The sequence below is a fragment of the Temnothorax curvispinosus genome, unplaced genomic scaffold, assembly GCF_003070985.1.
Source record: "Temnothorax curvispinosus isolate PA1 unplaced genomic scaffold, ASM307098v1 QBEX01006738.1, whole genome shotgun sequence".
NCBI classification, from domain to species: Eukaryota; Metazoa; Arthropoda; class Insecta; order Hymenoptera; family Formicidae; genus Temnothorax; species Temnothorax curvispinosus.
Window position 1 is genome coordinate 123,193 of NW_020216518.1, and position 25,375 is coordinate 148,567.

Sequence of the window (25,375 nt, forward strand, 5' to 3'; positions counted from 1 at the left end):
TAAAATATCCTTTCAACACGCAACGCTTGGATTTTTGTTCCATGTTATAATATAGTATTTTTTCCCAGTAAATTTTATATTTTTATTTAAAATAGGTAACGTAAAGAGATTTTTTTAAAATAAAGATTTAATTAGTAAAAAGCTCTATGTGTGCATATGTGTGCGCGCGTAACACGAGATCATATTTCGGTTTTTATTACATATATCTATATTATGTATCACCACCGTATTTGCTATTGTATAAAAATATCTAACATTTCAAAAACGCGTTTTTCCAATTTAACTAATGTAACTAAATATTCGGCAGATTCGGTCCGTATTTAACTTACAAACAAATTACTAAAAAAATGTTTATTGTATCCATAACAATAAAAGGATAAATAGTTACCTTCGAAATGTTTAAATCCGATTTGAAAATACTGCTTAAATTTTTATTAAAAAATTTGTTTAAATTTGGACGAATTCAATGGGATTACAAATATACTGTATCTCTAAAAGGGTGGGAATGGAGATTTAGGTATTTCCTATAGTATGTATATATATATATATATATATACTCTGAAAATTGAGTTATATTTATTTAGGATAAACCTATATGTGATTATATCCGTTAATACGTAAGATAAATTGAATTTGTTGAAATAATTTAATATCCGCTAATACGTATTTATCGTGTCACAGATAAAAATTCTCGATCACACGATCGTCTAAATTATAATAATCTGTTCAGATAGATTATTAAATATAAATGTATGTATATATATTTAAATAATCGGTTATACGTAAGATAATCTCTTATATACGATAAATTGAACGTGGAAACATATAGAGGAACGCGATGTCTCTCTTCCCCTTTCTATTTTTCAATTTTTTTATTTTTCCATATCAATAATATTTAATTATAATTACAATTTGTTTTACATTCAATGTCGATTACTAAATTTATTAGTGTATTGAATATCAGATTACAGTTTTAAAAGAATTGGCCATTTATTTTAATGCATTTATAATAATTAGTGCGATGCGGATTGAACAATAGTATATAAATCTATACATTTTTCATGAAGGATATGTGGTTTAGAGATTACTTCGGAAAACATCGACGAATTTAAAAAATTGTGTAAAATGATACTCTCGCAGGCGAAACGAGTTGGAAATGAGTAGATCTGCGATAAATGCATATGTGAATGCTCTTCTCGGGTGAAATGTATCTAAGATATGAAAGCTGATTACCACCTTTGGAATGATAATTTACCGTCCTCTCAAGCTGCCTGCAACCGCCAAGCTAATTTCTCGTAAACCTACGGACCCGCAGGTCTCGAATTTCAAGAGTGGAACATCAAAGGCTGCCTTGGGAAGAAAAAGCTAAGACCTTTTCGTTTTAAGGATCTCGCTTTGCTCGTTTGCCGTCCGAATATATTTACCATTGCAAAGTCTTTCGGCTTATAATCAAAGTCCTTTTTGATTATAAACAGCGACATATTTATCACCGAAAAAAGTTCAGAGCTACCGGTAATAATTCTGAGATTTTACAAACGTCAGTTTTCAGTGCAGATCTCTCCGATCTGTATATACCTACCTCTATACAGATTCGGCGCGCGTTTAACTGACACGATATGTGAAATTCTTTTACACAAGATCGTTGTGCTGATATTACATTGCTCTACCTCGGTTCATCTAGGGAGACTATGCTAATGCTCGCCGATTAAATCACGCCACAGGACACGGGAATCCCTAAGTGCGAGCGCCGAGGTAAGTTCTAAAAGGTAAATCTTCCAAGCTAGACGTGTAAAGTAAATCTCAAAGGACCGCGCGCATTGCGGTCGGCGGGGTAGGTACCGTGCTTTAAGTAGGACTTTGTATTCCACGCTTCTTTCATCCACACTTTGTCCTCGTACCAGAGACGCGAGTCTTCCCCAACAGCGTCTTACACTTTCAGCATCCGTCGTGCTACCACCTTCCCTCCCGAGTTGCGGCCGTTGTCCCGAAATGCGTCCTTTCTCCGCGTGTGTGTTTTGTTGAAGTGAAATACGCGCGTCGCTTCGTGAGATACGCGCTTTTACGAGTGGTACCCCGTCATCGTCGGATATTTTCCACTGACTACGAATTTCGGTCGTCCTGCTCGCGTTTCATGTTTAACGGGCCGTATACATACGTGACACCGAGCACGCTGTTGGACATTTGTATCATATCGATCACGCGTCGCATTTACTCAACGAACCATATTGTATATAAATGATACATATTCCGTTGGATATTCCATTACTACTGTGTTATTTTTTTAATTGCCGAACAAATTCAAATATTTTTTTCGTTACCGGAAATATCAACGAGAGCTCGTCCAATGTACATCCTCATTTTGATGCTAAATATAGTAGTTAGAGAATAATAATGCAATAGCGAGCGGATGTTCTACGCGTATACGTAGTTAAATATGTACTTTATCGACAGCGGTGGATATTTACGTTTCGTGTGTGTTTGCACATTTTTATATTTTATGTGCAGTTCACCATCCCGGGGATGACTTTTTTCTACCTGATATTTATTTATACAGCTCTACACTCGCGTTTTGTATTTACCCTCGCACTTTACATTTCCGTGTGCAAGCGCTGCCAGTAATCATAAATCTCAAGCAAATCCTCGTCGTCTACACGTTGTCCTCTTACAAGGAACATCGCTTCCTTCTATCGCGTCTTATATCTCCCTCGCGTTATATGTAGTATTCCCGTATGTATACACGCTGCACGGTATTTCCACGGCGTTTGCTTTTTCACGCCACGTTGACGTAAGATTGTCCGAGAGAAAACGCGTGTATTCTTCCGCAATACAATACTCCTATCGCGAAACGCACCACCTCCGCAGTCCGCAATTTGTCGTTTTCGGCCTTGTCTGCCAGACGTGCCTTTCGTTTCTTTCGATGCCATTCTCGGCGTCATCGGTGACGGGATGTAAATGCGGTCTTCTGTATTTATGAAGCGTCGGCGATACGGAACACAACCGCTATACTTAAGTAGCTTCTTGTATTCCGTTCTTCAACCATCCGCATTTCATTCAACCGCGGAAGCTATTCTCCCTCAGCATGCACGATGACTATCTTTTGACAGCATTGTGTCTTGGTTATACGAATATGGGTGTAATCCTGTTTACTTTATAAGCAAGATATCGCGATTGCGTCATCTTGTATTATTCGTTTAATCTAATATAGAAATATTATTTATACAGTTTATACCTTCAATAATACATTTTTCAGGCCATAACATTTTGCTAACTTTAATTTTAATTAAGTAAATAACTGAAAAACGTATCTGTCATTTTATCTTCTTCGTCTTTCCTTCAATATATAAACTTTGTTGGGACGCGCGTGAATGTGTATGAAAGATATTTTTGTCGTTTTCTTTTACCTCGAGGCAAAGTAAAATAAGCAACGTTGGAAAACTCAGATTTTTCAAGAGACATTTTTTCTACGAGAACATCGGTCTGAGATAAAATTTGATATCTAATTACTTATTAGAAACAATATTAAACAGGAAAAATACGGCATATTTGAAAATAATAATTTGTAAACATTGCTGACAGAATTACGGAAAATCTGAAATGAAATATTAAATTTACTGTTTACTTGGACCAATCATATTTTTGTATCGCCGTGATAAATATCCGCCCGAAGGAGATTTGTTACCAGTGAATGGATAAATAACGTACGTGGATTCAACGGGAGTAAACCGCCAGTTTTTTTTTAATATGTAAAAAATCAGTTTTTATTTATCTAACAACAAAGCATCCGGTATTCGGCCATATGTGTATCTAACGTTGCGTATTTTATCTGTGCGTGAGTTTGCCGTGTCGATATTTTTCAAGTGATTATTTATTCTGATTTTATAAGAAAAAATATCTACGTCAATGTTCGAAATCGAAAACTAATAAAATATCAATTTTCCAGCAATATAATAATTACAATTATTACAAACTAGATGTATTACGCATATAGATAATACAGAAATTATATTTTGTTAGAAATATATAAATATAAAGAGGAATATTTCCTTAAAAGAAACGCCTCGCAGTTACCACTATTTCGCAGTTAAAAATTATATTTCGTCTACACGCACCGTCGGCTTTTAAACATTTATCTCTTGCGTGAGGTCGGGACTAACAACACTCTTCTGCTGCGATGCGATCGCAGAGATATTGCCTTAAATAAAGTATTTACTGTAAACTGCATTGCTATAAATGTCAAGCCGAGGTGGTACGGTGTAGCGCGCGGATATCGATTTTTAAGTGGCCCCTTACATCTTGTATGTACTCCTTTCTATCCACACTTTGTCATCTCTTGCAAAACAGCTTCCCTCCGCTTCCCTCCAACCCCTTTTTCCAACTCCTCTCTTTTTCTCTCTCTCTCTCTCTCTCTCTCTCTCTCTCTCTCTCTCTCTCGCAGTCTGGTACACTAGAGCAACGCGTAGGTACTCGTGTGTACCGAAGGCATATCCTCTTCTTCGTGTTTTGCTTCGCTCAAGCGAAGTAAGATAAGACGCTCGGCTAGGAGGTAGAGGGAGAAAAGTGTACTGCGCGACTTAAGTCTAGTGCTTTCGCGAAGATCGCGCGCACTTCCTCTCTTTCTCTTTCTCGAGAGCCACTCTCAAGTCACAGGACTAACTCCTCCAGGCGACGTCAGCCACCCGTTGCCGCGAACGATGATGCCGGATTGCCCCTCGCGAAAAAATGGAGGGAAATATCCGCTGCCGTACCGGGAAAAATGGTGTCGGCGCCGCGCGGTGCCGGCAGGATACGCAGCGACGGCGTGATCGGACGACTAGTGATTTGTCGCGATAACGATAACAGCTCCACCCAACGTCTATCAACGTCTGCGACGAAAGGCTGATAACTCGAATCTCGGAGACGGAAACTTCGCAGACGGAGGGGATATTGAGGGCGACAATTCTCTCGGCGAAATTATTCCTCTCCGATAAGGGCAATATATGTGCCTGTCCCGATTTGAAATTATCGTAATAGTTCGTTCGATTCCTGATGTTTTCCGGATAGCGATAAGATCGTTACGAAGAGGTATAATTATTTCTCGTTCGAAGTACACGAACTGCATCGATGTGAAAGCATAAACTGACGTCAATTATGTAAAATATGTATTTGATTATATTGCGGTGGATACGCAGCCGCTGGTCTTGGCATATAAATTGTAAGCATCAGATATAATATGGATCGATCCTTAAACCATGCGGACGCGCGAAACATAAAATCGCGACTGGAATCTAACGTGGCGTGTTTTTACGTGACTGGACGCTCGAACCGATCGCCGGGCAGAAAGGGGACATGTCCATTTGTCCGCTCCGACGAGTGGTATAACGTGTTTACATTGTTTCCAGTACGCATAAAGCGCACATCGTTAGTTAACAATGCGGCTGAACAGAGTTGGGAATGGCTTTGACGCCGAGCGGGCGCGAAAAGCCTCGGATTCGTCCAATGGAACTGGGCTCTAATGCACGGGTCAGTGCAGAGGACAATAAATCGGTTGCTTTCAAATCGACGAATCGATGCACACGCACTCGTCACCGGGCGCGAATCGACGCTCGGACGTTACGATATCGCGAGCGCGATAGTCGCCATAATAAAGCACGAGTAAAATGCGAGTGATAAAGCCCGCGAGTAGAATGAGTGGCGAGCGAGAAAAACGGGCCCGTTAATATTATCGGGAATAGAAACAAGTCGCGGGCACAACAAAGTGGAATCGTTCCCCATTGATGTCCGCATCAATTATCGCAAGCTCTTCATACGTGGCTGCAATCGCGATGCGTTTTTTCAAGCGCGTGTTTCCCTTATCTTTTCTTTGATGTAATTATATCATCGTTTGTCGTCGTTATTCCATAAAAACCCATAACTGTTAAAGACTAGCTTTTTCTTTGTTTCTTTTATTGGCATGTGTTTCTTATAGCGCTGTTTTAATTAAAAAAATAAAGTTATTTTATGTTATAAAATAATTACCATGATGCATAGTATTCGAAAACACTACAGAAATCTGCTTTCTTATTGTCGTAACGATGCATCCTGCGGGGATTCCCCGCGCGGCGCTCACAATGGTGCGTCCTGGAAATAATTATGCCATTGCCATTGTGTGTTGCCGCACTAAAAAGTAACGAGTGCGCGGTCAAGTTTGGGCTATTCTCCCTCAAGGGGAATCGCACTTATATAGGATACGTAAGACGCAGTCATATTTATTCAAGACGCAAGTTTGCTGCGGCTGCTGGCTGTAGCGAGAAGCTTAAGTGTTTACAGGGTGCTAGGAACTCGCGTAAAGTCGTAATCACCAGACCGTATCCCAGGTTCGCCCGGTGGCGGTGTCTTGGAGAACAGTGCGGTTTCGCTCTGGGACTGAAAACGGATTTCCGACGGTTTCGGACCGCCTAAGTCCAAGTTACCGGGAGCGGATCCGGCTCGCTTCTTAACGCGACAATGCGACGATGATACCAATTAATGTCTGTTTGCTTTATACAAAGTGAATGTCATGGAATCTTGTGTCGGCAAATGTGCGAGTTCTAAACCGAAAATGAAATCCATATTTATTTGAGTTCTAATCGTTTTAAAAGTATCGTATCTTTTGCACAGTTTTAGAAACACTTTAAAGAGAAGCTAAAGAGACTTATGCTTGTGTGCATGTGTGCGCATATGTCTTTTTTGTAATTAAAATATATCTAGAAATGTAGTCATAAGTTAAACAAATCTAGAAATGTAGTCACAAGTTAAACAAATTAAAAACTCAAGAGGTTCATTCCTAGGTACCATCCAAATCTGCCAAATCCGCAGCGAGATTACCGAATATTCGTTTTTCGATCCTACCCGAACACATATTGGTCTCATATTGCGACCACTTTCGCAAATGTACCTCGAGGCTTCGTCAGCGAATACATCGTTTCCCAAAATATCAGAAAGATTACATTCAACCGAGGGAAGCAGAAAATTACAAATTCTACGCTCGATAGCCTCTTCCGAAGATCCTACGAAGTATATCCTTTGTCAATCGCGGAATCCTGGAAATTTCTATAATTTTGACTTTTCGATCGCAGGTGCATACGACACGCAATTACGTTACGACATGCTGTAGGTCTACACACTCTACCTATATAGATATACGTATATGTTTCGCGAATGAGTGTCATCGTGACGCTATTGGCGAAAACTACATTGCTCCGGGAAGTTTCGGGAGTTCGCTCATTTGTGCGTGGCAATGCCTACGTATACATAGGTATGTGCATACAGCACCCCAGGTATCGATGTCGCGTTTATTAGTTCGCCATCCAATGCACCGACGAGGGAAGCGGATCGTGGCTTGTACCGCCGCCGGCGCGACCGGACTCGATTCCGTGCGGAGATCAAATATCTGCCGAGCAAACGTGCCGGCCGGAACTCGTCGTCACGAGTGACGCTGATGAAGTTTACCGCGAGGCACGTTAATCTGAATTCCGACGTTGGCGTTGCCTCGAAAGCCGCGCGATTAACAAGTACGCTAGGCTGGGCCTTACGGGTCGTTAACGTCGATAACTCGCGGCGCAAGACGTGATTATGTGTCAAGCGGGAACATTAGGCAGGCCACACGGTATATATGCGAGCGGGGCTTACGGAAGTACAACCGATGAAACGCGGTCGACAGGTGAATGTCGAAAATCGCTCTCGCGACTCGTAAATCCAATTCGCCGATGCGATTAATGCCGAAAGTGCATGACTGTGACGCGTTAATTACGGGCTTTGCCTTTTGCGCTGTTTTCGATCCCGGAGATTTGTCGAAGTTTTCGACGACGCGGGCACAATTCCCCGACATCGCCCCGACCGGCGCTCATACGCACAAAGAGGATTAATTCCGATATAGTACGTGCGTATAATTTGCGATACGACATCCAATCGTTAAGGATTAACAATCGTATAAAGCTTTTGCTGATGCAATAATACTCTTTCACATTTTATGTGCGCACGTATACGGGCATATTTACGTATATCTATATTGCATCATAATGTTTCACTGTTAATTAAAAAGTACCAGAAATTAACATAATTTATAATTCTTAAATAGCACAATTCATTGCATATTGCAGAAATAAACTATATGAGTGCATGTAGAAACATAGCTAATTGAATTGAATCCTGTTATGTGATATTGACGACGATATCTATTTTCTGCTGTGTGCGTAAAAATAGATTGGTAAATCTTTTAAGCTTTGACATAATAATGGGCAGTAATTTATTAAAGTTTCTTTTGCAAGCCTCGACATAATAATAGGCAGTTATTTATCGAAGTTTTTCGACAAATACCTCGATAAAATATTATATAATGCGTTTAAGCTTCTTAACAAATATCGCGTTTGACGTTTAAATGCTTTTTATTAAGATATATATTTTAATTAAATGTCTTTATTAGGATATACCTTAATTAATTTCTTTTTGTAAAGGCAATATCGTATTTGTTTTATATTGCGTGAAACTACCAGCAATAGGTAAAATGGAATTAGCTCCCGACTGTCAAGACAGTTTTTGCAATGCCACGCCGAGGCAGGCGCAGGTTCCCGGTTAAAATGAATAACAAATGGGGACTTTCTACTGCTTAATTCCCGTAGCTTAATTAAACGGAAGGGAGAAAAGAAAAGGCAAAGAAATTCGTCAGAGCGAAATTGGGTCGGCGGACGAGGGAGAGCGCAAAAGCGACTAAACGTTTGAAAATGGTAATCGTCGCAGTCTGTGTATACAGAACTGGAACATCGTGAAAAGGGGTGGCCGAAAGGCGAAAGGTCAAAGGTCAAAGGCGAAATGTGTTTAGGCAACGCTGCGTGTCAAAGGGGGAAATTAGTTTTCGGATAAGAGGCTCAAAAGAGAACGAACTTTGTTGTTGTCAAAGTTAATATCGCACTCATTTGTGCAAGTATTAGATTTCGGAAAGTGTATAGAAGCTATAATTATATCAATGGATACACAAATTATTCTCTATGGATACTTACGTGCAATTCGACTGATGGGAATTTCGCCGAAGTTATAATTACAGCGCGAAAAGTGATGTCTGCGGATTAATATTTGCTAAAATTACAACGTCGCGCGCGCGCGCGCGCGGCATGTCATTTTCGTGACTATTTTTCACGCTCTGTTTTTAGCCCCGGGTTCGTTCGTTAGTTTAACTGACATTCGCTTTCGGGAATTTCAACTTTCCCGTGGTATCTACGAGGAGCGAGGGAACGACGTGGCCCGCGTACCGCGATGCAATTTTCTGCCTTGCGTTTCCACCGCCATCGATTGCCATTGTGGGGCAAACTCTCGGGGCCTAGTTTCGTCAGAAATACAAGTCTCCCCGATCAAACATTTTACACACCTCTCTCGTCTCGTCGTTCCCTGCGTTAGACGCGATCGTTATTGCACCGGGCTTTATTCAGGCTTTATCTTGCCTCCATGCAGGTGAAATTCGGCTGATTTGCATTCGGCGGGCAGCAAAGAGCGGCATGGGGTTGATTCGCTTTTAATTCGCAGGAGTGGAAGATTACACGTGATAAACGACCATTGTTCTTCCTCGTGAAAAATCTCGTTTTCAGCAAGGAAAGCCTTCTCGTGTTCCTAGAGGTTTAAACGTTGTGTTTTAATGGTGGGGACGCGGTCGAACGGTTGATTCTCGAATAAACTAGCTCGACTAAACTGCAATGACTACATTGTACCGGCGTACATTTTTTAAATCTGAAATTTTGCATTAACCCAGTAACACGTGTGTGTGTTGATGCATGTAAATACCGAAAGCGAGCGGCAGCGCGGTAATGCGACGATAAAGATCGTTGTTTTGTGGGCACAAAAGCGGCTAGAAAGCGAGATATCGAGCCAAACCGCGCGCGAATGAGATACCGCGGTATATAGTAAGTCTCGCATTTAACAAACAATTAGCCATTTAGCCGTAAATGATCGATAAGCGCGGGGCACGACACTGGGGATTTGTTCACGCAGAATTTGACTCTTATCGATGCACCGGTGCACCAGGTCGGCCATTTGAGAATGGCGTGTATACGAAATTCGATTCTTATCGCTAGAACTATCTGCACGGTTGACCGGCAGGTCCAGGCTAATTCGATGATGCGCAATTACGTACGGCGTTACACCGAGGGCGACGGTCCACGCGAAAGGGCTGCGTTACCTTCGGAAATATGGTAGCGACGCGATTAATCATTTTCGTAGCGGAAGTGGCCGTGTCATTGACGGTAATAATATGCGTGACCAATTAATTGCTTAACGTTCGGGAAAATAATATCGCCATATCGTATTTTACGCGCTATGCTTCTTCACAAATAACCAATTAGACAACGCGCGATTCATTGCGCGCGTAACGATACGCTAATTATTCAAACTTTGTATGACGTATGATATAACGATATCTCATCTATTAAACATAGAAACAAAAAATGCATAACAAATATCTGTTAACTTTCTAATTGTCCAAAATTTTGAGTATGGCAATATTTAATTCTTTGCGAGAGAACTCTAAAAGTACGATACCATATATGCAATTATCATTATAAATCAACTTATTAAAAGGGCAATTGCATCGGAAAAAGAATTGCAAACAAATGAAAATGGAAGACCATTTATAACGTAACAGCCGTGTGCTGGATGTCGTGTCATACTTATAATGTATATATATCTATGTATAATACGAACAAATTGAGGTACACGCGGAACTATTTATTTATAAAATTTGCATTTTTTTTCAGAAACAATTATTCAACTGACAGTTTGCTCACAGCGTTCGAACGTTCGCAACAAATCGAAAATATTTTGCGTGTGACAGATTTGACATATGGAGGATACTTAACACTTTCACGCGAATTAAGGTCAGCAGGTTGTTCTCGGCAAGAGCGAGTGCAGTGGGACTGCCGGTGTCCGTAACAAGACTGCTAATGCGTGTCGTTAACATTAATCGTTATGGTCCTGTAATTTGCGTACTCCACATTCACTTCATCCTCATCCGCGCACGCGCGCAATTCCCTTTTGCCTTCCGTTCTTCTATATCTTACGTGAAGCCGGAAGAGCAACGATGTTACGGAATAGCACGAGTAATTTTCATAATGAGGTGTTGACTAACAGTTCTACTTTCCTAATGTAGGTGTTTCATCTCGTGACACCTTGCCACAGGTGCGCGAAAGTTTTTATACGAAAATTCAATCCGGCCCTTACTGTTGCGCAGTGCATTTTATTTATTATTAAGACAAGAGAAAAGTGTTTCTTTATTTAAATACAATATTGTTTATCATGTGTATGTGAATAAATTCATAATACTCAATATATTAATTAAATTTTCAAAGACAGATAAAGAATTTTTTTTTATATCCAACGTTTGAATCATATCGTTATAGATATATAAATACAGATAATAGCACGTGAGACTAAACAGAGACTAAAAATATTCGTTGTTAGCTTTATAAGCTTATCTAGTGAGATATTATCGCGGGATATTTTCTTACGCCTGCTAACAAAGATCTTTATCAATGAGCAATGCTTAAAATATTAGCGCGCTTCTACATCTCAGCATGTCCCCTTAAGTAAATCCTTTTTTATCGCGCGAGATCCGTTCGACATAAATTGTCGACTTATCCTAATGGGTTAATAAAATATTCATCTTGCGCCGGCGAATAAATCGCGCACGTGTGGATCGCGTGGGATATGCCGCCATCGCGTTGTACTCGGCTACCAGAAAGTACCCCAGGGTGCTCTCACCCCACGCCTCGTACGTAGGATTCGAATCCGATATTGCGCGGGCTTATCTTGGCCCTCCCCCATCCCACCGGAGTCGATGAGCGCGCACAGCTATCCCGGGGGAGTTCTGACGGGAAATTATCTCGAAAAATGTATCCCCGGCCTCGCGAGGAAAAGAGAGGGTGGACTCGGGTCCGACTCGAGCAGACAGATTGCCGGAATCAGATTCGAGGCTCTTTCTTTCCGTCTTCCTATACGCTATACGAGATATCCGCCCCCGTGGCACTCGATAAAACTAATCTGCTAATCGATACCCACCGGGAAAGGATAACGAACCTAATTTTTCTTTGCGATTAAGCCGGATCGGTTACGTCAGTCCAATTCCTCGCGCGGTAACCTCTCATTCGTCGCAAATAGAATCTTATGTCTTGAACGATGGGAAATAATCGTCCGCTTGCGAGAGTGTTATTTTCATGGAAACGCATACTATTCGACGAAGCGATATTGCACAAAGGCACGGCGAAGACGTAAAATAAAATATCGCATGTCTGTGAAATTGGAACCACGGCCGCGGCTTGTGTAAGCAAGATTTTACAGTAACCTTAATATCGTAATTGTTACAATCGTATATCTTCCTCTCTCTCTCTCTCTTTCTCTCTTTTTTTACTTCCATTATTTATATAGGATTGTTTCACGTCTTTCCTCGCGACAGGTTCAGCAATTCGGAGCTGCAGACGTGGCACAAGCCCGCATCCATTCAATCAGGGTTGCAGTCTGACAAGGGTATAAAGAGGAAGAGTGGGCTTACGCGCAAAATCGAAAGCACAGTTCGACGGATATGGAAGACGTCTCTTTCTTCCCGTCTTTTTTGTTTCACCCGCAGCTAAGACACGATAGGCTTTCTCCGCAGTCTCTCTCTCAGGGGTTCCACGCACGATCTGTCTTTCATTTCTTCAGTCTAGTGGAAAGGTTCGTGCTACTCCAATTTTCTGTATTGACTGTGAAGTGGTTTTTTTGTAACGATCGCCTATGTCCTTTAAATATCTCTTATGTAATTATATTTAAAAAAGTAACTTGAGAGAGAGAGAGATTTTATTAATTTCTACTTACTACTTTAAATAACAATCATCGAACAAAATTAGGAAGTAAAAAGTGTTCTTCAGTCTTATTGGTACTAAATCTTCAATTAATATATAATTATAATTGTAAGATATAGGATAAATTTACAAGTAATAAGACACATAAAATTATTTTGGAAGAACTGCTATTTACAAATAAATGCATCGCCGCAAAATGTTACGTTCTTCCCTCTTACATAATAATAATAATAATAATAAAGAAATAAAAAGAAGTATTTGTGAAAATAAAAAATAACTGACAACAGTACTTGCAAATATGCAGACGAATCTATATTCTAATCAATCTAATCTATATTCTAATTAGCCTAATTTGCCGATAAAATAACCAGAGGAATAAAATTACAGTAAATATTTCAGTACAAGATTCCGGTATATATATGTTAATTTGCAGTATAAATAGTTTAAATAAAAGAAATTTGAGTAGGATATATTTAAACAATTCAGAAAGTAACACGTAGACTATTTTATTCGCTTTTAAAAGGAAAAGAAAGTTCTTTGCTGTTGGTCTTCTACTGCACCTTTCTAGATAGCGTTTTTGTTCCGACTACTAGCTGTAGGGGTAGCTTCTGGTTAATTGTAGGTAGACCGAGAGATTTCCAAGTAATTCTATATATATGCGGTGATGTTCCAATTTATTCTTTGACGTACGAGTTCTTTGTTCAGATTTTCTACTTATGGCTTCTCGCCAACGTCTCTCTTTCTTTCTCTGTTGTAAGATAATCCTAATGTTGTCTGTTCGGATGTATTACACTCCATATTTAATAACATAATAAAACAATGTCCGATAATAAAATTTTCAGAAACAATCTTTGGAAAACAAAAGAATATATTTTTCACGAGACACACAATCGTGATTTATCGTTTGAGAGAAATTGAAGATCTCCTGCCGTCTGACATTCCTGCTCCGTTCGTGGTATCCTAAAAGCAATTCGATCGATGGTACCTAAAAGAAAAGCGCTTTTCCCGACGGATAAAACTCCAATCTATCGGATATTATTCTTTTCGCGAAAATGATATTTCGATAGGACCCGTATTGTTCTCCTTCGTGAAGCTGCACACTAAGGAAGCTACTTTGAAATAAACATACGAACTCCATTTCTTCGCCTAGAGACATTTTTCTACGAAGATGCCTTTTATATAAAGAAAGAGAAAGAACGGGAGAGAAAGAGAAAGAGGTCGACGAATAATGGCAGGCTATAAAAAAAAGGTGGGCGCAAAGCCTTTCCTGTCTTTTCATTCACCTAATGGATCGCATAAGGCATGCCGTTGCCAGAGGTCGTTCCCTTTTGTCAAGATATCGATTTTATTGTCGACCGACTAAGTTTCGCGGAAGTTCGAGGCGGCTGCCGTGGCGGCGTGAAACGAACCGAAAATTAGGATGGCAGGACTTAAGCCGCCTGGAAATGCCGCGAACTCAGAAAAGAGTGCGCCCGTCCTTTGGTGTTCGATGGCCGTCCAACTAAATTAACTTGCGGTTACGTGATTGAACATCAAATACGGTTTGACGTGACTGTATGATGTTGCGAACGGCGACAACCTCGAAGCGGATAATGGCAAAAATTAGAGCTACTAATTTAATAAACTAATTTCGTCACGAGTAAAGGCACCTCTCCGCATTACTCCATCAAAAGTGAATTAATTTGCATGTAAATTAGAAGTTGTGAAAGAAAGGATTGATGCTCCGGCATAAGCAAGGAACATCTAAAACATATAATTATGCAGATTGTCAAAGTGCACGAACAGTACACGCCTCGAACTTTCTATGCAGATCGCAAAGGTAAATCGCAAACACTTTTAATTGCAAAAGCATCGTTATCGCTTGCCCTCGTCTCAACACATAATTCATTTCATTGTGAGATGTACATTAAGTTTCGGCGGAAAGCTTTTCTACATCGTTGAAGCTTTACAACAAGCCGAAATTCGACTAAAGCTGAAACGAGTATCCAATTTAACGGTCGTCGAAGTAAACTGAAAACGCGGCTTTGTAGTTTAGTATCTTCGCGGTGGTAAATAGCGATTGCAAACTTTCGTCACAGAGGGTTTCAAGAGAAAGAGATACGGGAAGGATGCAAACATCATGCGCTCTCAAAACGTAGTACGTTAGAGACTTGGTGTAAACTTGCCATGAAGACAAGAATTGTCCAAAATTCAGTAGTAATCTCATCGTCGGTTACGCTTAATTTACTTCAATCCTCTCGCATGCGACTGTGCGCAGCATCGTTGCTGCTGCGAGCATTGTTTTGCGAAATTGTCAAATTCTCTATGGCAAATTCTGTGCAGATTCATTATTACGGTATACACAAATAGAAAATAAATAGCTGCCGGCGGGGAATTTTATTCCACTAGTTTAATTTTCATCTCTCGCGTTTTAAAATAATACCGCAAACTCGGTCATACAATAAATTCATCGATTCTGTGCGCGCGTACGAAGATCGTAAGGTATTATAATTCCGTTGTAATAATGTTAATAACGGCGAGAAAATTAGCAATATTGCACTTAATACATACGATATGCAGTTGCAAAGTATTAAATGTATTTAATAGATACATTTCGGTAAAATACCTGCGGCAGATATTCCGCCGCGGTAAAATCCCAGATCTAGATCATAGACCATGGTTGTCCGAAATTTCAAAATATAATATGTACTGTGACATATATGTGTGATTCACCATGTCCAAGAAATGATACTAATTATAAGATCGTACGTCAAAGTTATTTAATTAAGAGTAAACAATATCTATAATAATATAGTCCACGAAAGAATATACCATATTAATCGCGAATTGTGCTATTACAAAATTAATATATACTTATAGGTACTTCGTGTTAAATCTTTCACCTTTGTTGCGTTTTTAATTATAAAAATATTTTATAGTATATGGACACATAAGATTATTTTAAAAAAGATTTTTAAGAAGATATTGCAACGTTCATAATAATGTGTAAACAAAAGTTCAACAACTTTTAAAATCAACGTTGTTGAACTTTTATTTATACATTATTATAAACGTTTCAATATCCTCTTCAAAATCTTTTTTAAAATAATTTTGTCAAGTTCTGTTTATTACGTATCACTATAAAATTTTTTGTAAACAAATCAGGTTCACGGATCACTGCTTGCTTCATTTGCTTATTGTTAGTTGCTACTAACAATAAGCAAGAGAAGTAAGCAGTGATCCGTGCAGCCGATCTCTTTATAAAAAACATTTTAGTGATACACAATAAACAAAACTTTACTAACACTGTGAATGTCCAAACGTGGATAGTATGTTCAATATTTCTGTTGTATATTTCGTTATTTTTGTTTCATATTCCATTTCAGAAAAAAAAGAGATTTTCGAATAAATCTGACATATTGGTAAAAGAAAAATATAAGCGAGGCAAACGAATATTTCTCGTACTTTCCTCACGAGAGCACTCCCGTTGCGCGATAAACCGAGATCGTATATTGACCTTATTACGGTTTATATCCTGCGTGGACAACGGCCGTAGTTTAAAGTGCATTATGCAATATGTTGAAACATAACAGACAAAGTTTCCGTCCGTATTCCGCGTATGAGCCGCGTATTATCGGTTGAATAATTCAGTCCATTTCAATGTTTCACGGTGACGTAAAAGGACGTAGTTATGGAAATGAGCGCGTTGAAATTTCATGGGAATCCGATTATTGCCTCGAATTCGGCTGGATACGTGTCGTTACTTTACAGCCGACGCAGTGAAAAATATTATGCGACGTTTCACGTGCATTGTGTACTTTCGAGGATCCCATCCGACGAAATTTTCGTCGCGGCTCGTTAATTTAACCAATTAAGCGGCACTATAGGAAATTTTCAGCCAGAAAATTCATGAAAAATTTGTCGCGCTATTTTATATCACTGCGCACGCTTAGTCGTCCGTAAAATTCGCTTCTTCTCATTTCTTTTTCATTCCGATTCGTCTGCGAGATAATTTTTGACTATCATAATTATATCGTTTTCTTCGTCTGTGATAATAAAAACAACTATTCAAAACACGACAAAATGTTATTTCTGTTTCTCTTTTTTCTCGACCAATCCATAGACATATCCTGTTTAATTTCTTATTGAGAGATAAATATCGTGCATCACGACTCATAGATTGTCGTTTGTTGTTAAGTTTCCTAGATATTTTCATATAAGAAGTTGCCACGGACTGGCGGAGAAGTTAAACGCCATAAATCATTTCTTGACACATTTATGCCAGTCGCGTGCGACGGGTTTGCCACATTACACTCAACTTCTCAACTTATATAAATTTCATACCAACCAAGCCGCGTTTCGGAGGCTTCGCTGAGAAAGTGCCGAGTAATAACACGAAAGACATTTCCGGGTCAAAAGTATACTCTCGATAGTGACTTCTTCCGAATTCTCTTATTCTTCTACCGTTATGTAACAAATATCGTACAAATAATTATACTTTCTCACGTTGTGATCAAGAAATTTCGTCATACAATTAAAACTGTTGTAGAATTAAAATTATTATCAATTGTACGTGTGTGGCAAATATAAACTTAATTAATTAGATATTAATGCGTACGTAAAGAAGAGAGAAAAAAGGTTTAACTCCTACTAGCTAAAAATGAATTATTTCTCTGCAAAATGACGTTTCACTATGGATTACGTTAGCATGCACGTTTTATCAATTTTACGCTCATCGAGTTTTACTTTAATGCTATTTGATACAATTATTATCTTATCTACGTTGCTGCATTCGCATGTAATTTATGGAAACAATTTGTGATAGAAATCAAGCGCGATTTCCCCACAAATTTATTGAACATCATATTGGACGATGAAATTACTTTTAGAACCGGCTAACAGAATTAAATTTTAAGCCACGTTACTCTTGCGAGTCTCTCGATTTTCAATGTGTGCGTGTGATAGATAGTAAAAATATATAAAATTAATATTGTTTTCGAAGAGATGTACGTGTTTGTCAAATGCAGTTTTCACGTGATACTCGCTGCACGTTTATTTGGACTTGTCTCTTTCGAGTGGATCATCAAAACCTTTCGCGGAAACATCTTCGGAGAATCTTGCGCCGCGATCAAAGAAATGAGTTGCGTGGCAAACTGCTGATGTTTTATGTATACGCAGACCTTAGTTGACGACGCGCAGGCACTGATTTCGCCATAAATATTTAATGAGCAGTTCGTAACGAAGCTTCTCGTTGTCCGACAGAATTCGCTTTTTCTGGACGCGCCAATTAAGAAACATAAATAATGGAGGCGCGCCGCGCGGGAATTTACCTACGGACAAATTTGCAACTTTTCCACCATTTACCGACTCCCGTGAGGCCCAACAATATGTACCAATCAATTATTCAGATTTTTCGGTGCTCTCAGACGACCGCCATAACAATTCACCTCGACTGCGGAGCAGATGAACATTTTACGGATCGCTCGCATTAATTGCCTGTTGCTATGATTCCAATTATTTATATTTGATTATCGACGCGATAAATATGAGAAAACGAAATAATTGGTTCAAAAATTAATCCCAAATTACAATGTTGCAAACACACACGCGTATTAAATCATAAAATGTTGACATCCTCCGCCAGATAACATCCATTAAATAAATAAATAAATCGATGTAATACATTTCATCAAACGTAATAATTAATTTGCATTCCATTTCCATTGATGCTCGTAACGTTTCGGAGCACATCAACCATGAATAGCTATTAATTTCACGTTATTACTTCTCTACGTAGTTTCAGCGTAATTAAATACGGTTACGTGGCGAGCACGACGTCAAGAAAGTTAATTTAAAAAATAATTCTCGCCTTCGCAGTAAACAGAGGAAACCCCATTTCACTTTATCAAAGGTAAATCAATTTGCATTTAAATTAAACTCTTCTCAGAAGCTGATGTTCAAGTACAAACGGCGGATAAAGCGAGAGCCGGGCTACTTGATAATGGAAATCGCTTTTTATAAGGTGCGAATCGTGTAAAATACTCTGCGCCACGTCGTTTCTGAGCTTTTGCTCTTTCTCCAAAATTATCGAAATCAGTCCGATTTATTACGATACCTAATATAGGACGAGAGAAACTTTTGTGAGGATACGGAGATTCGAGAGCGCGAATTCTCTCCGATATCAGTGCCTAATGGTATTTAAGAGTAAAATTCGATGTACGAGCGTTACTGGTGCACGTTCGGGTAACTCGAATCGGGCAACGACTTGGGATAGTAAGAAGCACTTAGCTCAGAACGTGTTCCTATTTCGTAATGCTGTTGGAATTCTACCTATCCTTCTGCCGTCCGTCCTCGTCTTTCGTTCTCAATAGCGCTACTGACGGTAACTCGCGCAGTAACATTAAATCGACTTTACGCACTCGCAATTCATCTGGAACACAATGGTTCTGTACAAAACGTGCGAAAAAAGAAATCGGCGAAACCTTTTTAGCGACAATGCAGATAGATATTTATGTATTCAATCGTCCTTGCTAAAATCTTATATTTCCAGAAAGCTGAAGAGAAAATTGTGTCCTACATAAAAATATTCGTACGCAACTTCGGCAAGATAAATAATCTTCACGGATTTACTTGGCGAAAACAGATAATCTTTAAGATCGTTCCTATTTACGATGTTATTTGAAACATTAAAGTGCCATTACGAATGCTTTGAATGTTCCAAATTTTATACGTATATAAAGTAGAAAAGTCTTCTGTTAAAAAGATATTTTATTATAACGCGAAGCGTAATTAATGGTAATTGATGCAGTTCGTTCGAGTGGAATAATTATTGCTTTTAACTTAGCGAAGTGACAATGCAAAAACCGTTCGCGCTGACTGAAATAAAGCGATAAAGGTACTGTACTCACTGCATATGTAGAATCGCCATCGGCTTGTCTGAAAAGAGAACGACCGGTCGGTCGAAGCGTTGGTTGCGACCGCAAACGCGAGCACTGCCCTCGAGTTGAAGCCAGCCGCCCTCGCACCTGTAACAGAAAGATAAAATCTCTCCAGTAGCTGTCCATTAGCTCTGAGCGCACGAACTGATACTTCCTTTCCTGTCGTTAATTAATTAATTTCCACAATTTTCGATCCGACTGCCCCATAGCACTACGTAGAATTGTTAACTCACTCTGAGCGCGAACGTTGGGAAATTCTCCTCGCCGAGCATTGCGACGAGTTGAATTTTATGTCGTAGAGTTTTAGGAAACATGCATATTTTACTGTGAAGTCGGGTAAGAATTTTCTGTTCGCTGTTATCTCCGAGTCTGGAATATTTAAATTACTTTTCGAGGACATCGCCTTCCTCAGGGTAGAAATCCTTTATCTCGCATATTTATTGTGGGCTGTCTTTGCATTTATTACAATCGAGTATTAAAATTTTGTCTTGTTGATCCTGGATCCGCGAAATTCTCAATCTCTTGACGACGAGAAAAGGGAAAGCCTTTCATTTTGAGATCGTTTACTTTACAAAGTGGCATCTACGCTCAACTCCAGTATACGTGCTTTGAATTTGATTTTATTCTCCGTGATGTTAAGACCTGTACTTGCTATTCCAGATTGAATTTGGTAGGAATCGTATTTTGAATCCAATATGTGCGAAGTTTAATGTTAACCAAGTTTCGCCACGTACAGTACGAGTTTCGCTTTGCTTAAATTAGATTGTGTAAAGTAAAATTGAATTTGGGTTCCGTCCGAGGAAAATGTCGGTAGTAATTTTAACCTAAAACTCGCGCGATATGAGAAGATAGAAGAGATCAAAAAAGAAATGCGGCCATTGACAAGAATACGTCCGCTTTATTCAAGCGTAGAATTGACCGGTTGCCTCAATGCTACGTTCTAATCAAGCAATGTTTTAACCAAAGGCAAAAAATGTAGATACAGCCGGATAACGAGTTACTTGCGTTGCGTAATTTTTAACGAACAGACGGTCAAAATCGCTACAAACATGTTCATTAACACGAAATAAATATTAAAATTTTATTTGGGTAAAAAACAGATTTTATATTAAATTTTTTCTTTATGCTGAAATTTCTTTATCCATAAATACTTTATAATATTTACAGAGATCAAAAGTTCTCAAAAGTAATATAACTATAGGGAGATATATATTTCTCTTTTGAACCTAGAAAAATTAATACATGATGAATTCATTAAGACAGTTATATACGGCTATCAAGTGCCTCTTTCGATCATCGCTTCGAAATATAAATACAATGTGCGTACATTGCTGTTAAATACACACATAAATATGTACTTTTTCTTAATTCTATTCAATGCGCTCGCGAAGTTGCGTGAATTACGCTGCTAATTGTCTTTATCAAGGACAGGGCGCTTCCGATAATAACATTTCGTGGGATAGACGCGCGACCCTATACGACCGGGGAAAAACGATTGCCGACGAGGGTCGCGCTGGAATTACTTCTTCGATTACGGGGCGACTTCAAAGGATTCGTTTTCCCGAGGCGTCGTCGACTAGGATTCTCGGGGTAGGGACGAAATGAGAGAATCCATGAGGGGTGAATGAGCGGGATAGAATCAGGCGGTTACGCAACGGGTAATACGCAACGAGGGAATCATGCTGATTCAATCAGACTTGCCGTCTCGTCTCACCTTCGTAAGAGGGAAAACGGGCGAAATACGCCATACTACGCTCGGTTAATTAATATCTATCGAGATTCCAGAGAATTTTGCGGCGTCGACGAGCCTCCTACGAAAAGATGACCTATACAGAATATACCTCCTACATATGATATATCTAATATAACATTGCCACAATGCTAAAACAATAGCCTGTCGGTTAAGAATTAAAGAATCATCGTTACTTTTAAAAAATATATATAATAATTGCAAATAGATTGGCAGATTGGCATTACGTAATTTATTTCATGTCACTCAAAGAATTTGTGATAATTAAAATTTTAATCAATTATTCAGCTACTCTTGCATGAAAATCTGATATTAGTCGTGAAGATTTGCAGTGCATGCCAATAATGTATTTTGTCGGATAATGCAATTTGAATACTGAGACAATCGGTTAACGCGACCTCGATTCTGCATTCGTGGTTCGACAGGATTAATAGATACCCATATTGGGTGCTCGGGGCGGTCTTGCTTTAACATCAATAACGTTAATTAACATATCAACAAGACAATCGCGGAGACGTGTATTCTCGTGTAGTAATATCTTTGGCCTCCCAGGGACCAGGCCCCTTTATCTCTCTGTATTGGCTCATTCAAATCTTGATACAATTCGCGCAACGTACGGATGCTCGCGAGCTATTGTTGCGTGAAGAGACGGATATGTGCTACTATAGTTCACCATTGTGTCGAGCGTACGCTTATGAATTAATTGCTTGCGGCTTCGACGGGTTAGGTCGCGGATCCGATCGTCGCGCCGCGATCCTCTTCGATCTCTATTGGTGCCTGAGAGGACATATATCTCCTCGTAATCCGGTCGGGTCTAACTTCTGATCCGAGTTACGATGCCGTTAACGTTCCGCGGAGAATACGAACTCGGTTGCTTTGTAACATCTTTTATGAAGAACAACACTTTTCAGATAAAGTTTCAAACAGCTGGCTTTCGTTTACGGATAAAATATGACTGTCGCGTATTATTCCGTCTATTTTTAAGATATTGCAAAATACGAAACGTTAATGATGTTAATTTAACTTGACTGTACATATATAATTATTTCACATGTAGGATTACAAACTTTCGGGTACTTTATGCAAAATGTACATCTATTCGATGCAAAAGTTGGAAAAACATCCAGGCTTAATGTTTCAAAAATGAGAAAGAAGAAGAGGATAAGTCGATAAGTAGGGTGGAGAGTAGTGGAGAGAACAATGAGAAGCGTGACTGACTGGTGTAGGATGGTATCAACAAGACGTCATAAATAATTGAAGCGCCCACGTGGCTTGGGAAGATGGGCTCGTTACTTTCGGCCCGTCTTTTCCGGTTCCAGGAAGAAAGGTATTCATTTTTGATGCGGCTTACGCGAGTCTACTTCAGCTCTTTTTCCACGCTCGCTCAAAAACTTGAAATCGCACCAGAGACACGTATCCGCTATGCGATTCGATAAGAAGCTTGCTCTCTCTCACTCGTTAGACGTGCAACATGGAGAGACAGGCGAGCGCGAAGTACATCGTCAGAGGATAAAGGATATCAGGGATCGTTACAGCCGCCGCGCAAAAGGGTCGGAGGTGGAACGGGAACCGACACGGGGAAAACCAAAGGAGCGGAGAATATCTGACGAACAGCGGTATTGTCAATTATGCGATGCAAATAAGCGAACGTCACGCCGCATCAGCAATCCAGCGGGGAGTTTGCGGCTCTTGCATTCAAGTCCGCAGCTGTTGTCTTTATTATTTGAGATGTACAATGCTTTGCCAGTATAGTGTACGAGTAAGCTGTCTTGGTATTGGGGAAAGACTCGAGAACGAAATAAACACGATTACTCGTAGCGACTACCTTCATTGCCGTTGGAATTCTCAATGATTCGTTAACAATTCTTTAGACTCGAGACGTAGCGAATATTTGTAATTTTTCAAAGAATTATTAATAGTATATTTGAATATTGAGCTCATCTCCGTGTCCATTTTATTTCTAAAATCGTTGTATATGGCAGAGCTTGAGCTCTACACGAGTATTCAACGAGGGTAGAAACAAATAAGGGGAACCTTCGTAAGAAGCCGGAGAACAAAGGCAGAAAAGAGGAAGACGTGTCGCGGAGATTTCATTGTGCCGTTGATAGCGCGATATAAATAATTGAAATGCCAAGTTGCGTCAGAATAAAGACGAAAGGAGGTACGAGAAGCGCTCCGGCATGGCAATGCCCGCGCCGCGCTCCTCGCGCCGTTCACAGCAACAGCGAGTCACCTTATCCCCTCGACTCGCGATCCTCGGCATTTCACGTTTCACCGACTGCATTTGGCATCTCGTGTCCGGCAGTGAAAAGCATGAACCGGGCTCTTCGTGCTCTTTCTTTTCGCGCCACGCCGGTCGGACGCCGCCGCGACGAGAGGAAGAGCAAGGAGGAAGTCCGCCGAGAAATCCGACGGACGATTCGCAGGAAATTGGATGCTTTTATTTCGCGCGATTTTCTCTCATGCAGTGGAGCAACCTTCATCGTTCTCTTTTTTTCGCCCCCCTCTTGTCCAATTCGTTCATCCCTCCCTGCGTACGACGAACCGAGTCTGTGACCAAAAGATCGAAGCGATTTCTCGAGGGCCGCTATCCGACCGTTCTGGTTTTTCGGTATGGCAATCGACTGCCACTGTTCTACGGGATATGGAAGGGAACTAAATTTCTTTGTGCCGAAATGATTCTTTTCTTTTTTTTTCAAGATAAAAAAATAGATCTTCTACAACACAATCGACAAAACTAAACTTGAGACTAAAAATTATGATTATCTATTAAGAGCATGTTTCATTTAAGAATTAATTTAAAAAAGTGGTAGATAATTTAATAATCAAGTAATTAGCTTTTGTACTGTACGATCTCCTTCCACCAGTTCCGTTACACGTACTTTATTTTTCTTTTCACGGTAGTCAAGCGATGATAGCATCGCAAGTTTCATCGCGTGCACGTTTCTTTGATATATATCGCGAGCATGAGAGCACACGCGATACGAAAATTCTCAGCCCTCATCTTTCTTCTCTTTAATAAGAATTATCTTACGTACGTATATATGGAAGTGGTGTCTCGTTGGGTTATACCAGGAAACGACGAGGAGATTTCTCTCGGAACTCGCACAGGGTTTTGTGGACTACATCTGGAGGGAATATCGTCACAACGTCGAGAGGAGTTACGAAACACTCGAGTGCAATTTAGGACGGCCCTGTCTTCCCGAGTCCCTTATAATCGCGCTGGCTCACCGGGGTATAAAACGGAAACTCGTGGACCGTGCTTCTTGGCAGTATAATGCGAAACAGACAGACCGAGACCTCGCGCTACGCGGAAACTTCGAAGTCACGATTGCAGCTGCACTAGTGACGTACAGAATGTCGACGTTCTGTAAGTATACTCAATACTATAGGCGTATACTCGATCAGAGAATTTTATTTGAGTATTAATAAATTAATATCGCAATTTATAGTGAATAATTGCAATTGTTATTGTAATATTCTCAGTCGAAGGCTTTCATTCTGTACTCTTTCCGCAATTTACGCATAACGAGAACTAAATCGTATGTCAAATATTCATATTTATATTTAATAATATAAACATTTATATTTATAATTTGTAAATATAATAACTGAAGTATTAAATATCAAACAGTATAAATGAACAGAAACCTACAATTGTTTAAGGCATAATAAATTTTACGTTATAACTGGAGCGACAGGAGTTTCGTTATGCCTGGTAAAACACGATAAAATCCTTGAACGTCGATAACGTCATAGGTTCAGACCGTTGATATAACGTATAAAAAAAAAATCTCGGCAAGCATACGTCACTTCTTCGGAAGAACGCGTTCTTGTCGAAATCGCTGTCAGGCAATGTGGATGGCGGGTCCTCAGGACCGCCTCCTCGAAAT

General features: G+C 39.7%; 1 protein-coding gene across 2 annotated transcripts in view; it reads right to left on the minus strand.

Moving 5' to 3' along the window:
* The window catches only part of LOC112456317, a 220,328-nt gene that overhangs the window by 79,794 nt on the left and 115,159 nt on the right, over window positions 1–25,375 (minus strand). For both annotated transcript variants that reach the window (XM_025018773.1, XM_025018772.1), the window contains exon 5: window positions 19,703–19,819. In XM_025018773.1, coding sequence (XP_024874541.1) covers window positions 19,703–19,819 — 117 coding nt within the window. The remainder of the gene's footprint in view (window positions 1–19,702; window positions 19,820–25,375) is intronic.